The sequence below is a fragment of the Sordaria macrospora genome, chromosome 7, assembly GCF_033870435.1.
Source record: "Sordaria macrospora chromosome 7, complete sequence".
Classification (NCBI taxonomy): domain Eukaryota; kingdom Fungi; phylum Ascomycota; class Sordariomycetes; order Sordariales; family Sordariaceae; genus Sordaria; species Sordaria macrospora.
The window spans coordinates 1,043,002-1,058,242 of NC_089377.1; the positions used below are offsets into that span (position 1 = coordinate 1,043,002).

Below are 15,241 nucleotides of genomic sequence, written 5' to 3' on the forward strand. Positions count from 1 at the left end.
AGAATATATATTGAGAGATAACGTCAATGGAAGCCAAGCACAAGCCGAGCTGCCTTGGGTGTGGTCTAGTTCTTTGGAAATCGTCATGTGAAATATGGGATATGAGCTAGATGGTGCCATTCGGTTGGATTGCGTGAGATGTGATGGATGATCAGAAGAATTCCGTAGTCAGCTTGTTTGTTTTGTTTTGTTTTGTTTTGTCTGTATGTTCCAGAGATAGTTGCCTTGACTATAGGGCTCCAACAGGCAGTTGTAATGCCTATATAAGTGCACTGCCCTGTTTCTTGACAGGCCTATCCCAGATTGGATCGAACTGCCCTGAATGGGACGATGTTGATGTCGACATGTGCCTGAATGTGGGCTTCCGGCCGGTGATCAGGTGTAGAATTCACTGTAACCCGGAGTTATCAGATTCCTGGAAGAGAAGTCCAAACACGGTCAATGTCAACTTGTGAAAGGCAGGCATTGTACTTCAGTGTTCCTGGTTTGTTGCTCTCTCATTGTCACTTGTTGCAAAGTCATTTGAGAGTGGTTTGCTGTTCCTTTCAAGTCAACACCAACTCAGCTCCAAGTGATGGTAACCAGAGGCTGTTTCTGTCTTAATCCAAGAGATGCATTCATCAAGGGGCTAGGGCCCAGAGGGATGATGCCTGTGAAAAGGATGCGTTTGTAGATGAACTACGGACAGTTGGAAGTTCCTCTTTGTTGGGTTTCGTCAGTTGAGTTTTAGGCTGACTTTGAGGTTGTCGTAGAGACCTTTCAAGTGGAAATGGAAAAAGTTCAGGTTTATCATGCGAGAAGCCGCGAGAGCGACAACGGCGGCTTCCATTCCGACTCAATGCCAAGAGAAGCGCAACAAAGAGCTCTCCCTCAGAGGATATGTGCGCACGGGCCATCAGTCAGCTTGCCGTTGCAGGTGCCCTTGTCCTCTCCCCGTCGTCTTGCCTGCCAGTGGCCACTGCCCGCCTTCCCTTGGCCACCTTGGCAGCCCAGCCAGGCAGGCACCTCACCCGACTCCCCGAGAGGGCCGTGTAGAGGTACCTGTACCGCCCCGTACCGCGTTGACACAGGGCTGCTGCTGCACTGGCAGTTGGGCGGGGGACACCTGAAGCGGGACACGGGACGGGACTGCTGCGTGCTGAATAGGTGACCTGAATGCACCACTTGCAGCGCGGGCAGTTGTTCTTTCTGAGGAGTGGGAGAGAGTGGACCCCAATCCGAACCGTTGCCTTGCGCTGTGAAAGTCAGGTGGGAGTGGAATGCGCCAACCTCACACGTCGGAAAAAGCACAACGACGGGACCACTCCGGCCTGGAGCCAACCAGTGGCAGACTCTCCAGATTCCACTCCAATCCATCGTCCTTCTTTCTTCCCCCTTGACTTGTGATCACAACTCCGCAGTCCAGTCCCGACCAACATACCAAAACATAACCCCGTCGACGCCGCGCCCGGCAGCCCGCTACGTCCGCAACACACTTTGCCTAGTTCTCACTGTCGAGCCAGCCGAATACCCCGACCGCCGTCGAGACAGAAGACAGCCCAGAGCAGAGACCTAGCCCCTCGCGCCCGCCGCCGACAGGACTGAATTGACGAAGCCTCGCTCACCCGAACCCTACAAAAGTGACGGAGACACCTCGAGGCTGAAAGATATATACCTACGTACCGTGCTAGACCACGTCTCGTTTTCACGGTCAACATCACCACCATTACATACACCAACACAGGCACATACCGAATTTGTATTACATACCCAAATAGATCTACCATCACCACCATCAAAGTGAGCATACCTCCTGTCTATACTTGCTATTCGATCATCTTGGACTGGTCTCCCTCCTTTGCGCGTTCCCCTCCATACAACCTCCCCCTCCTCGCTTCATCTTTGCTCCTTGCTGGCCGTCACAAGCACCAAGCACCGGGACCACCACGACCGCCGACGTCCACGTCCAACTTTCTGCCGGAACAAGTCAGGACGGGACGCGGTCAGTCAGGCACCTTAAAGAGGTAAAGGTAGTTGCCATTCGTGGATTCCTCCCGTCTCTGCGGCTACGGCTACCAGGTATACCTACCTACTCTGTGCCTGCCGGCGTTCGTCCCGGAGCACAGGTACCACGTCTAGCCACTCAAGGCTGGCTACCTACCTCGTGTCTACCTACTCGATGGTGGTTCCACGACGCAGAACTTCTCCGTGCCGCTCCCAAACAATCCCTCTCCGACCTCATCTCCATTCCCATCTGCATCCACATTGTCATCAACCACCTTCGCAAGCTTCTTCTACCTATAGCCCGAGTGGCGCCAGTCACAGCAATCGCCCCCAATCCAAAAGTAGCCCCACCACTCAGCACATGTGGAAGCTTCCTGACCCTGACCAACTTCTTAGATATCCAGATTTAGTTGCTCTTGAGCAATCTACCGTCGACGACACACACACCGATCCCTCGCAAGTGGGACCCGAAACCGAGTTGTTGCAAAAAGGTACGCTTGCTGCTGTTGTCACTCCCGCATCCCGCATCCCACGTCCTGCGCCATCATCTCGTCACCGCGAACCGCGCCGCGACCGCTTCCGTCGTCCGTCTCCCTGCTGCCACAGCCTGCGATCGCGGCCAGCCTTGTGACTACTACTACCCTCTGCCTCGAGTCAACTGTATTGCCCCCAGCGCTATCCACTCGGCTCGAGCAACCTGTTTACAACCAGACCTGCCCGCAACGACAGCTGCGCCGAATCCTCCTTCGCACCCCCCCTCACTCCGTTATTACCACGCTCCCCGCCCTCGACCGTGCTGTCTATACACATGCCCCGAGCTTCGCTGACCTGGTCCTGCTCACCCTTACCAGATAGTTAATGAGAACGGCATGGAAGGGTTTCGGTCGTACTTTCAGCGGTTAGTGGTCGGCAATGCCGGCCAAATCTTTCCGAACCAAAAATGGCAGAGCGCCAACTCGGCCACCTACCACCAGCTCGTCACAGAGGTGAGGAAGCTATCACAAGACTTCGAGCAGTCTAGGAGGATTGCCGAGGCGATTGAGACAGGCACAGAAGACCTCTTCCGCGACTTTGACCTCTCAACCTTCATGGAACACTTCAAGCTCGATGCTTTTGAAAAGACGGTTCTGGCGCTTGCCTTTAAGCTAGGAAGCAAACCCGATCTCAAGACCAAGGGTAGGCCTTCTCCCATTGTCTCTCTCCGGCTTCTTTCGTGGCCTCGGCCCTTTGTTTGCTGACCTTAGATCCCTCCATCTAGCCGATGCCATCTTATCCACAAACTTCCCCATGTTTGGCAACATTCTCAGCAAACCGTCCGGCACCCAGACCACGCTTGGGCCCGATTTCATTGCTGGCTTGCTCGATCGCTTCATCCAGGTCCACCCGCCCAATTTCAACGCGGCAGCAAAGAAGGAGCTGGAGCATAATGTGCAGTCTCGATACATCCAAGGAAATCCCGATGCGAACCCGCTGCCTCCCTCTCAAGTGCTGGCTGCGCTTGACCTAATGCGACTATTGGCAGACCGACCCCCGAATGCCTTGACCCTCTACATCCACAAGACCGGCCGAGACTTCACCGAGAATGAAGATACATGCTACAACTACCTCCGGAATCGTCCGGCGAACTGTCAGCTGAGTGAGGAGCAGGTATCCCACACGCTCATGTATACGACCATCAGCCAAACTCCCCCGCACAACCCTTCGGTTCTTGTCGCGGCTCTCAGGCGTGTTCTGCCTGGTGCCTTTAGATGGCAGGATGTGGTCTCGTACTTTGATCACAGTGGTGCCCGCATCACTCCGCCCCAGTTTCTTCGTCTCTACAATGCTCTCCTGCCGATAGCGCAAGACGAAAGTCAGCAGTTTGATATTCAGCGGCTCTGGGGTGGCGACTGGGAAAATCCCGAGACGCAGATGTCCTTCACCTGCGCCTTCACCTCACTGCTGCCCGAACAGCTGGACGCCACCACCATCCCGGGGCTCAAGCCGACCTTCACCTTGGACGACTATGCACAGGCACCGCAGATGATCCGGGAAACGGCCGCATATGCGGTCAGACATCCCTTGATCTCCGAAGCGGCCATGTCCGCCATCTTCAACGTCGCCCTCCATTCCACACACGCCTCCAAGTGTACCGAGGCCAAGCGTCTTTTCCAGGACGTTGTCGTTTCCCAAGTGGCTATCTTTGTGGTCTCGGCCTTCAGGGTGCCCAAGCCTTGGCCCAAGCTAGCTGAGGATGCTCTGGTTGATCTGTTCATAGAGTCGTTATGGGCACCTAAATCACCCGAGACCGATTTTGTAATGAACAGCCTGTGGAGGTGGGACAAGGATTGGGTCAAAATGAGGCTGATAGATGCCCATGCGCATAGGCCGATATGCCTGCCGCAAATTTTCGAGCACTCTATGCGGCAAGGATGGCTCGAGGAGCTTGTCTATCTGATCAATGGCTTTGGGTTCGACCTCACTGCTCTAGCCCACGCGGAGGGCTATCTGGACCTGCAGGAGTGGGCGCAGAAGAACGCGGAGCGGAGTACCGAGATGGCCTCGGCTCTTCTTCAATTCCTGATGATCAAGGCGAATCTCGAGCTGCAGTACCAGCGTAGTGGGCCCGGTGCTCCCAAGCAGAGCACCACCTTACAAGTTCGGACCGTGTCAGCCATGCTTCAGATCCTGGAGGAGTTTCTGCCCAAGTCGCCGATCCCGGAGCTTATTGTGGTCCAACGGCAATGTATTACCGCGTACCCAAGGCTTATCAACTACGGGGAAGGGTTTGATGACATCATTGACGCCAACGGTCGAGATGGGAATTCTCTACCCCAAGCTGCTAATGTTCGCATGGAGGAACATTACAAGAAAATGTACAGCGATGAAGTCGCTGTGCGAACCATCGTGGAGGTTCTCGACAAATACAAGCACTCACGAGATCCTCTCGAACAAGACACCTTTGCTTGCATGATTCACGGCCTGTTCGACGAATACGCGCATTATGAGAACTACCCTCTGGAGGCGCTCGCCACCACGGCTGTGCTCTTCGGCGGCATCATCTCCCACAAGCTCGTTTCAGAGTTGCCCCTCAAGATCGGGCTTGGCATGATCCTTGAGGCTGTTCGGGACCATCAACCCCAGGAGCCCATGTACAAGTTTGGTCTGCAAGCTCTTCTTCAGCTCCTGCCTCGCTTGCGCGAATGGCCTGGGTTTTGCACGCAGCTGTTGCTCATTCCGGGGCTTCAAAATACGGAGGCCCGCAAGAAGGCCGAGGATGTCCTCCGCGAGCACGAAGAGGAGACGCTGCGCAACCGTGGAGGCCCATTACCGCTTGGCCCGACCATGGGTAACGATAGCATGACAAACGGCAACCTTGACGAGGCTCACAGCTCGGAGCAGCACCCGCCGCCATTCGCGTCAGTTAACGTTGATCCGCCTCCTCCGGGGGTAGTCTATGAGGACCCAACCGCCGAGGCCCAGGGCAAGATTCAGTTCTTCCTCAACAACCTTACCGAAACTACGCTGCAGACCATGTACAAGGATCTCCACGACATGTTGGAGGCCAAGCATCAACAGTGGTTCGCCAGCCACCTGGTTGAGGAACGTGCCAAGATGCAGCCCAACTACCACCAAGTATATCTTGACCTGGTTAAGATGTTTGAGGATAAGTCTCTATGGGCCGAGGTTCTGAGGGAGACATATGTCAGCGTCCAGAGAATGCTCAATTCCGACATTACGCTGCAGAACTCGACCGAAAGGACGCATTTGAAGAACTTGGGTGGCTGGCTCGGTCTTCTGACGCTCGCGAGAAACAAGCCCATCAAGCACAGGAACATCGCCTTCAAACAGTTGCTTATGGAAGCGCATGATACCAAGCGTCTCCTAATTGTTATCCCTTTCGTCTGTAAGGTTCTCGCTCAAGGTGCTTCATCAGAGGTCTTCCAGCCACCCAATCCCTGGCTGATGGATATTATCCATCTCCTGATTGAGCTATACCACAACGCGGAGCTGAAGCTGAACTTGAAGTTCGAGATCGAGGTCCTGTGCAAGGGGCTCAAGCTGGATCACAAGAGCATTGAGCCGTCTGGCGAGATCCTCAACCGGGTTCCCGTCGAGGAAGTTCCTGATCTGAATGGGCAAGAGCTCGAGCCCTTCGACAACACCTCTATCAACGGTATGGGTAGTGTCGCAAGTGGCCTCCCCGCTCATGCCTCTCTTCCGATCCCCGACCTCTCCGCCAGCCTCTCGATCCCACCGACAGAAGTCATTGATCAAGCCAAACTGCACAGCATTACCTCTCAAGCAGTTACGCGTGCCCTGCAGGAGATCATCCAGCCAGTGGTTGATAGGTCCGTTACTATTGCGGCCATTGCCACGCAGCAGATGATCCATAAGGACTTTGCGACTGAGCCTGATGAGAACCGTGTGCGGGATGCGGCGATCAACATGGTCAAGTCGACTGCGGGCAGTCTTGCCTTGGTTACGTCCAAGGAGCCCCTTCGCTCCAACATGGCCAACTACCTTCGTGCCCTCTCGGCTGAGATGGGTCTAGTGCTACCTGAGGGAATTATCATGCTCTGCATTAACTCGAACCTGGACCTCGCTTCCAGCGTAATCGAGAAGTCGGCTGAAGATCGTGCGGTTCCGGAGATCGAGGACATGATTCAACCTGAAATTGAAGCCAGACGCCGGCATCGCGCGCAGCGTCCAAACGAGCCATACATGGATCCTGGACTCACCCGCTGGGCCTGGACCATTCCTCATCCCTTCAAGTTGAGCCCAAGCATGGCTGGCCTCAATGCGGAGCAAATGGCCATTTATGATGACTTTGCCCGACAGCCAAGGGCAATCGCTTCGACAACAGGACCGTCCCACGCAACCTCTACATCGGACGCCAGGTCTCTCGCAAATGAAGTCCTCGGGGATCAGTTCAGCGCTATTCCGGCTCTTCCAACACCTGCCGAGACACCTTCGCTTCCTCACCTTGGTGGTCAGCTTCAGCACTACCCCCAGGGCAGTGGCGCGTTGGCAAATGGACGTCAAGCCGGGCTTAACCAGGTGGATGCCAGAACCATTGCTGATAGAGTTAACAAGCTTCTGGATTCATTGACCGCCGCGGCCACCGGTGCCACGGAGGAACATTTCAACGAACTGCCCCGCGCTCACCAAGTTCTGGACATCATTGACGCACTTGTGCAACTTATTATCAAGACTCAGCAGACGTCTGAAGAGTTTGCAGCATATGCCGCAACCCAGATCGCCCAGTTGATCTTCAGACAGCCTGGCGACACCCTCCTGCTTGAAAGTCTGGTTCATGTCCTCGAGACCCTCCGCAAGATTGCCGGTCCGACCACGAGCCAGCAGATCAGGAGCCTCTTCCATCAACAACCAGCTGAATACTTCCTCAACCTTTCGCTCATTGCAGCGCTGCTCGGCACGGACCTTCTTGACTGGAGGAGCATCGATGCCGCCTTGTCTATGGCCCTCCAGCAGCGCAAGGAGGGATCTATCGAATTCCTCGAGCAGCTTTTGGATCTTACCCTTCTTAGTGAGAGCCCTCTTGCGCTCTATACTGACTTTGTCCGCAGTCTGGAGGAAGCATGGATCTGGATCGGTGAGAATCCGGATGTTCAAGGAGGCCAGAGTCTCAAGTCCAAGATTCTCGCACCTCCTCCGGACATGCCTGATGGCCTTACTCCGGCAGAGATCATTGCCATTCGTCAGGAACAGATGGAATATGTATTTGATGAATGGGTTCACCTCTGCAACTACCCCACCTCTTCTTCCTCCAAGTCGTCGACGATCTTTGTACAACAGTTGCGCTCGAGGGGAGTCATCGCCAGCACTGATGATTTCTTGATGTTTGCACGCCTCGCCATCGACAAGTCTGTCGACCGGTACGAGCAGGTTGTTCACCTCAATGGGACGGTAACGGAGGCGTACCAGGCAATTGATGCTTTGGTCAAGATGGTCCTTATCTTCTTCCAGTCGCATGAAGACAATGTCGACGGACAAGCGGCCCGTGCTGCTTTCATCGATTCCATCTTCGCCCTCGGGGTCTTGGTGTTGAACAGCCACCACGTCAAGCGTGGCGACGCTTTCAACTCGCGGGTGTTTATTCGGTTCTTTTCCTACCTCCTCCACGGCATTCACTCTCTGGAGGATCTGCTAGAAAGTGAGCGCGATAGGATCTTGCTTACCTTTGCCGACCGTCTTTTCGACTTGCGGCCGAGCCTCTACCCAGGCTTCGCTTTTGGCTGGCTCCAACTTGTCACCCACCGTGTCTTCCTGCCAGCCATGCTTCAAATGGCTAACAACGCGGGCTGGGAGGCGTATACCAAGATCCTTCGGGAGTTGCTCTCTTATCTGGGTGAGCTTCTGAAGCCGATCGAGCTCTCGATGTTCGCCAAGGAAATGTACCAGGCCGCCCTAAAGCTCCTCATCATCCTGGGGCATGATTTCCCCGATTACGTGTCTGCCAACCATGTGCTGCTGTGCCAGAGTTTGCCAGCTCATGCCACCCAGTTGAGGAACATGATCTTGCTGGCTACTCCTGCTTCGGCCGCGAAGTCAACTGATGCCTTCCAGCCCGGCTTGAAATTGGACCAGATCGCGGACATCAAAGAAGCAGCCATCAGTGTCTACGATTCTGCCGAACAGCTTCGCCAACTGGGGCTGCTCGACATTCTGGACCAGGCTTTGCAGAACGGCCCATCCGAAGATGCCATTGCGCAGATTACGCACGCTATCACTAGGTCTGGTAGCGGGACAACTGACTACGGATTCGTCCCTCTCGACGTTAACCGCCAAGTCATCGATGCCGTGATTTCGCACATTGGCAATTTTGCCGTCAACCGCGCCGCCACCAGAAACGACGCTGCTGTGTTCGTCCCCGGCGCACCAGACCTCAAGACACTGCAGATGCTTATCACGGAACTCTCCCCTGATACAAGGTATTACGTTCTGAACAGCATGGCGAACTGGCTGCGCTTTACCAGCGCCCATACGCACTACTTCATCCAGGTTTTCCTTGACTTCTTTAGCCGCGACATCGCCTCCACGGATCCCGAGGAGATGGACATCAGGCAGCAGATTGTTCGGATCCTTCTTGAACGGTTAATCGGTTACTGGCCGTACCCGTGGGGTCTGATCATCACTACCATGGAGCTGGTGAAGAACGAAAAATTCAACTTCTTTGAGCTTCCCTTTATCAAGGCCGCCCCGGAGGTTCGGAGAGTGTTTGAGGATAAGGTTCGCCAGCATTAGATCCGCTCGATAACCGAAGGGTGGAAGGTGGACGAGGATACCAAATGGAGGCTCGGCGGTCTGCCGGTTTCTGGCTCGCTGGGGAGAATACTGCTGGCTTGTATATGTCAAAGCGTTCCTGAGAGAGACCCAAGATATGTACCGGAAGACGTAATCAGACAGCTGGACATGTGGAGCAGGAACGCATTAGTCTACCTAGGGTGGCTGTATATACCGCATCCGGAGTACTCTTGGCCACAATATTCTTGGAAACCTTTCTCAAAAACGCAGCCAGAGCCAGAGCCAGAGTCAGAGTCAGAACCAGAGCCGAGGGCGGACCCTGACAGACTATCAATGCGTCAACAAATGAGGCGAAACAAAGCAGCGCGCAAGGCTCGACGGAAGCAAGAGAGAGCAGCGAATTCAGGCAGACCACAACGATGGTACTGATGTTTGTAAAATAATATGGATATAATCTCCCACCAGCAACGAAGCGGAAATAACAGATAGAGTTTTGGAACTAAAGCGGTTTCGGAGGGGCAGATGCTGCCCAAAAGCGAATAGAGGTATGATGCTATGCTCGATGTGCTCTGCTTTTCACTTTAGTTTCCGATGGGAAGGGGGGAAGAACGGGGTGGCGTTGGGAATTGAAGTGAGGTGACGACTAACGAACGAAGGAGAAGCGGATGGATGGATACTAGGTATGTAGAAGTATTGTAGGAATTACTGTTTGTATGATGTACAAACGTTTTGATAAAGCTGCCCATATCATTGCACGTGTAATATAGTAGAGGTAAGGTATGCTTTGCTGACCTGTTTCTTCGTCATCTTCTCTAGCTGAAGATAGTATGTCTGGGTTCATCAACCGCACTATGTTCTCAAGTTGAATTCAGACCTCATTATGGTTTCCTTTATATCCTAAAATCTGGCTGCCGAAAAAGAATAGCGGCAACCCAACCCAGAGGCACCCAGTTCTCTTTTCTTTTCTTAGAACTCACGCTCTTTGCCACGACCGGCTTCGCAATCCTTGACTTTCTCTCTATACTGCCTACCTACTACAGTAGGTACCTAGGCGACCAGAAGGGGGCCGGCCGTATGAGGTATCAAGCAGGAATGCAAGACAGACGTGAGTGAGTGAGTCATAGAATATGGTACCTACCCGTTGGCCATACGACCAATTTAGTAGTTGCCTGAAGGCGGCAATCAACTCATCGAGTGAGTGGCGAGGAGATGTGGGGAAAAAGACGTGTAAGCAGTATGCTGCTAAGTTCTCTATGTCTTCTTTTCTTTTCTATAGTGTGGTGTCGAAGGAAACTTACCTACCGATGGACTTTGGTCTTTCTGTTCAGTTCGCTTTCACATGTCATGTCATGTCATGCTTTCTATCGAGTGTTCCACGTTAAACCAAGTCTTATGGCAGTGGCTGGACATATGTATATATATATGTTTGTGTGTGTATAAATTTGTATATTGCTGAAAAACAGCCAGACACTTGACATGGGTGATAACTAACTCCTGGTGGTATGATACGTCCTTCACAAACTTCAGACCAGTTGAGCCAGTCAATACATGTTGTTTATTCCTAGTTTCAGGACTGACTTGAATAAGCTAAAGATGAAGAAGATGACGAAGAATGAGAAAATGAGCCCTTAATGTTGACCTCGCTCTGTTACTTTCTAGTAGATGGTCAATAACTTTTGAAGTTCAACCATTCCAGGATCCTCATTCAGCCTGGTATTTAATTTGATCTTGCCACCACTTACATATCATGTACACGACGTGACTGGGTAGGTACCTCCCTCGCTCGTTAATGTTAGAGATGATTGCTGATCGTTTCCACGACTTCATCCAAATCTATTTCCTGTACTACCTCAACCCCAAAAACAATCCCATCATACCTACATATGTCATTCATCGAGCATCGCATCTACCACCCATTTACCACATCAACAAAGCATTCTCCAAAACTTCTTTTATTTCTACGTAGATATGGATGCATGTCAGATTATGTTGTCCAACCCACTTACTTTACTTGTACAGTGTGCCACGAGTGTGGCACGATAGATATAGCCTTTCTCTCTCGTTTTTCTAGTGTAGCCTCTCGCGTGATGTGTTCTTCCATTCCGTTCCGTGTAAGTTTCAAGTGTGAGCGATAACCGCAGCGTGTAAGTGATAAGCCCGATATTGAGTGGCTGAATCACTCCAACATGATTGGTTGGCCATACACAGTATGCTACACCAGAAGCAGATCCAAGGCGGTGTGGATTTTCCTTTTTATTTCTCTCTCTTTTACACAACCCACCGTCAGCTGTTAAATGGAGGGGTAGCACCGAGCCACCACCTACCAACAGAGTAGCAGTCTAAGCCGTAAATCAAGGGGGGAGGGGAGGGGGACGGGAGCATGGCAACATACGCAGTAGGGAGCTGGGTTTGTCATGCGTGGTGATGGTGGTGGGTGGTGGAAGATGGACAAAGCCACACACGGGCCCCATACGATGCGCTTGAAATTTGTATGACGGTGACATTTTTTCTTTTCCCCCTTCTCGAAAGGCCCGAACGGACGGGATTCTGTATTCTTACTCGCTGATGGGTAATGGATGGGATAGGACGGCAAAAGTAGACAAGGGCAGCTTGGGAGTGGTGATGGAAGTGATGTGCTGGGTTATGTAAACATGGAGGGGCGTGAATCATTATGATTTCGGTACAACGTACTGGTACCGACAATGTGATAACTATGCCACCGGAGCTGGTACCGGGGAGCTTTCGATCCTGGAATTTCTGGAATGATGGTGGTTGGTTGTTTCGAGGTTGTTTGAGCCGAGTGAAGTTGTGAAGGAGGCTGAAGGAGGGTGATGTGGTAAGGTGAAGGAGGGGTAGGTAGATTGTCAAAAGGAAAGAGTTAGGCTTGTCAGATAGCGAGGAGGAGGGGGTGTGAGGGGTGTTAGTGGCTTGAGGCTTTGATGGCTTGGGGTTGTGCGTTTGTTCGGTCGCTTGTTGGTGACGTTGACGTTGATTGTTGTTGTTGGAGGGGGACTTGGTGAAAATGTACCGGGTAGACGGAACAGGTGTACATAGAGATGAAAAGAAGCTTGAAGCTTATTTGAGGTTAAAGTGTACATAGACTTCAGACTTCAGACTCATTTTGGAGGTAATAGAGAAACTCGAAGCGAACTTCCAATCTGATATGTAAAAGGGCCTTCAGACAGGTTCAGACATGGAAAATGCAACATCTACATAGACGTGCTGTACATATGTCGGGACTTCTGCTGCCTTGATGCAATGTATCTCGCCCGCCCACGTTCAAGCGTTTGTCCCGTTCAGCCCAGAGCTCTAGTAAGCTTTCACATTTGGCGCACTGTCTAAATGGATCCAAAGCGGAGAAGGACAGTCTGCGAGTGAAAACTCATACTCACCAATCAGAATACTCCAAGCGCATGCCGAGTTGCTTCTTTTGGTCGGACCCCTCATTTCGTCTTGTCGTTTGCAGTTTGTGCGGCCGAAGCCAGCAAACGAACAAAGTTCAGACATTGTGATCTCGATCCCGTCCCGAATCTGCGGTCATCTGTGGATGAGAAACAGTAACCAAAAAAGAAAGTTGAAGCTAATCCAATCGACAGTGCGGCTCTGGCAGGTCCCCTACTTTTTTTCTTTTCTCTGCACTGCTTTTCGAAAATCAAGCCTCATTGCGCTTGGCCTCTTTTCGTACCCTTCCTTCTCTTTGCCCTTGCATCAAATCCGTTGCACTGACTCGAGGCACCCGAGGTGAGGAGGTGAGGAGGTGAAAGAAGGGGGGGTCTAGATTTCCCGCCATGTCTGCATCATTGAATACGGGGTTCTTTACGGAGACAAGACCGAAATTTTACAGCGCCAGTTCTGCAAGTGCAAGAGGAGCCGAGAAAGAAAGAACTGCCGCGCTCCACGACGATGGAACAGAGAAACACCACAATCAGCCACTTCTTTCAGTGGCCTTAGGTCAAGTTTAACAGTCCGAAAGTATCCGCTATCGGTACACCCGACCCCTATATTTTCTCGTCTCCCCTTTTCTCTGCCAGCAAATGGAAGTGCATCACATGAACGCTGTGATTGCGGAGGTATTCAATGCGTTATCAATCAGCCAGCATCATCTCACAAGTGGAGAGAGTTTGGGTGGAAAAGACGCCCACCAGGGACGCCCACCAGAGACGCCCACCAGAGACGCGAGTCGTTACAACAAACCACCATAACATCCACATATCACAATACTCAGCTCCGTTGTCTGTGTCTCTCTTCACTACGGTATTCGGTTACTACCAACCAGCAACATATCTTGTTTGCAGAGGAGCTGTTGCGAGGTTTTACAAGAAATCTCACTGTAATATCAAAAGCCGACGCACTTGATGCCTATCAAACAACCGTGTTCAGCTCAACCACGCAATGATGTCGATGCTACCTGACTACGTCCTATTTCCGATGCGTTACCCAGCTTTATTTTCTTTGCCTCTGCCTGTTTCTTGTGCTACCGTCAAAGTGTCACTGTGTGTGACAACGTCATATGTTCCCAGAGACACGGAGGCATCGTCAACTTCCATCTTCCAACCGTGAGAGATGCCTTGTGAACAGCACGTGGGAAGCAATAATGGGATCATTCTGTTAGGTATTTTGGGTTTATCAGCTTGATAGGCCCTCGATAACGTTCTTTATCGGTGGCATCATCAACCTTGCCGCGCGTGTCCGGGCAGTCCCGACGATGATGATGAAGCAGAGAAAAGAAGAAGCGATACGCCGAGGCTGAGCGTTGAGAGGCAAATGAGGCGCAACCAAACGACGTAACAGTAGCAATGTGCCCCTGGATGGAGGCTCAACGGCAATTGTCGCAAACCGGCAACGGCATCGTGGGGCTCTTGGGGCTCTTTGGGGCTGAAAAGGGAACCGGGGCTGTGGCGACGGGACTCGGAACGACGAACGAGTCACGGTGATTGTCAGCAGCCTCTCTTTTCCGCTGGCTAGAACCCACGATCAACCGACATCACTGCTAATCCGCCGAATCAGCCTCCTCAACGTGCTGCAGCTCTCAGCTGATAGCGATGACAAAGCAGTGGAATTGTTGAACTTTGGCATTGTGAGCCACAATGACTCTCTCTCTCTCTCTGGTAAACTTTAACTGCGGTATTATTAGCAGGTGGATATCCAACTTCTTCTCTCTCTGTTGGCTGCTGAGGAACTGCCAGTGCGCTTTTCGGAAAGACGGAGCGGAGAAATGCCTTTTTCTTCCAGGCACAGGCATGCTTTTTTTCTGTTCAGTTCAGTGGGGTCTCTCTGTTTTGGAACTGAGAACGGTTCCGAAAGGGTGGAGCAGCCTCGGGAATTTTTCGCTGAACTGTGCACCAATTCGAGTCTAGCCAGCTTCGTAGAGCCGGAGATCCATTTTCGAAACCCACCTTGCATTTGTCCATCTCCATCCAGGAAGGAGCCAAAAGAGGAGCCCAAAGACCCTGAAGAAAAAAAGAGGGAAGAGTTGAAATGAGAAGGGACGAAAGCAGAAGGTGCAAAGTCGGAATGGCTCGATTCTCTGTCTTCACCTCGGTCAGTCTCACAACTCGTAAAGTCTCTGTAAATCACTACATCAACTAGCCTCGCCAGCCCTCAAAATGTCACTGTTGGCTGTCATCAGTGGGGGGCTTGTCGTCACTGATCAACATTTTCAGTACGGTATTTACCCGGGTCACTGTAATGATGCAAGTGATGGCCGATCTTTTGATAGTGTTGCTGTATTATTACAACGGAGAGCCACTACAAAGCATCACCTTTAAGGAGTTCGCTGAAGACACTATTCCCAAAGTCTTTGGAAATGTCGTCAGTTCTCGCCATGTCGGCCAGAGTCTCTGAGCTTCGGCGTCCCTCTTCTCTCTTCTCGCTTTCTTCCCTTGGTGCGTTCGCCGTCCTCGCGGATCCTTCGGATTGGCTTTTAAGTTTGTGCAATGCCATTGGTAGAAAGCGTGCCGCCAGCCAATCGTGGACCCCAGAATTCTAGATCCGACCTAGTTCTTCTTGG

General features: G+C 52.1%; 1 protein-coding gene across 1 annotated transcript; it reads left to right on the forward strand.

Annotated features, from left to right (window-relative positions):
* Positions 1 to 986: 986 nt before the first annotated feature.
* Positions 987 to 10,509, forward strand: SMAC4_03402 (uncharacterized protein). The gene is made up of 4 exons (XM_003353036.2): positions 987 to 1,779; positions 2,380 to 2,474; positions 2,835 to 3,159; positions 3,242 to 10,509. Exons 3-4 carry the CDS (start codon positions 2,853 to 2,855, stop codon positions 9,229 to 9,231), a joined length of 6,297 nt encoding a protein of 2,098 aa, XP_003353084.1. The 5' UTR covers positions 987 to 1,779; positions 2,380 to 2,474; positions 2,835 to 2,852; the 3' UTR covers positions 9,232 to 10,509.
* The last annotated feature ends 4,732 nt before the right edge of the window (positions 10,510 to 15,241 follow it).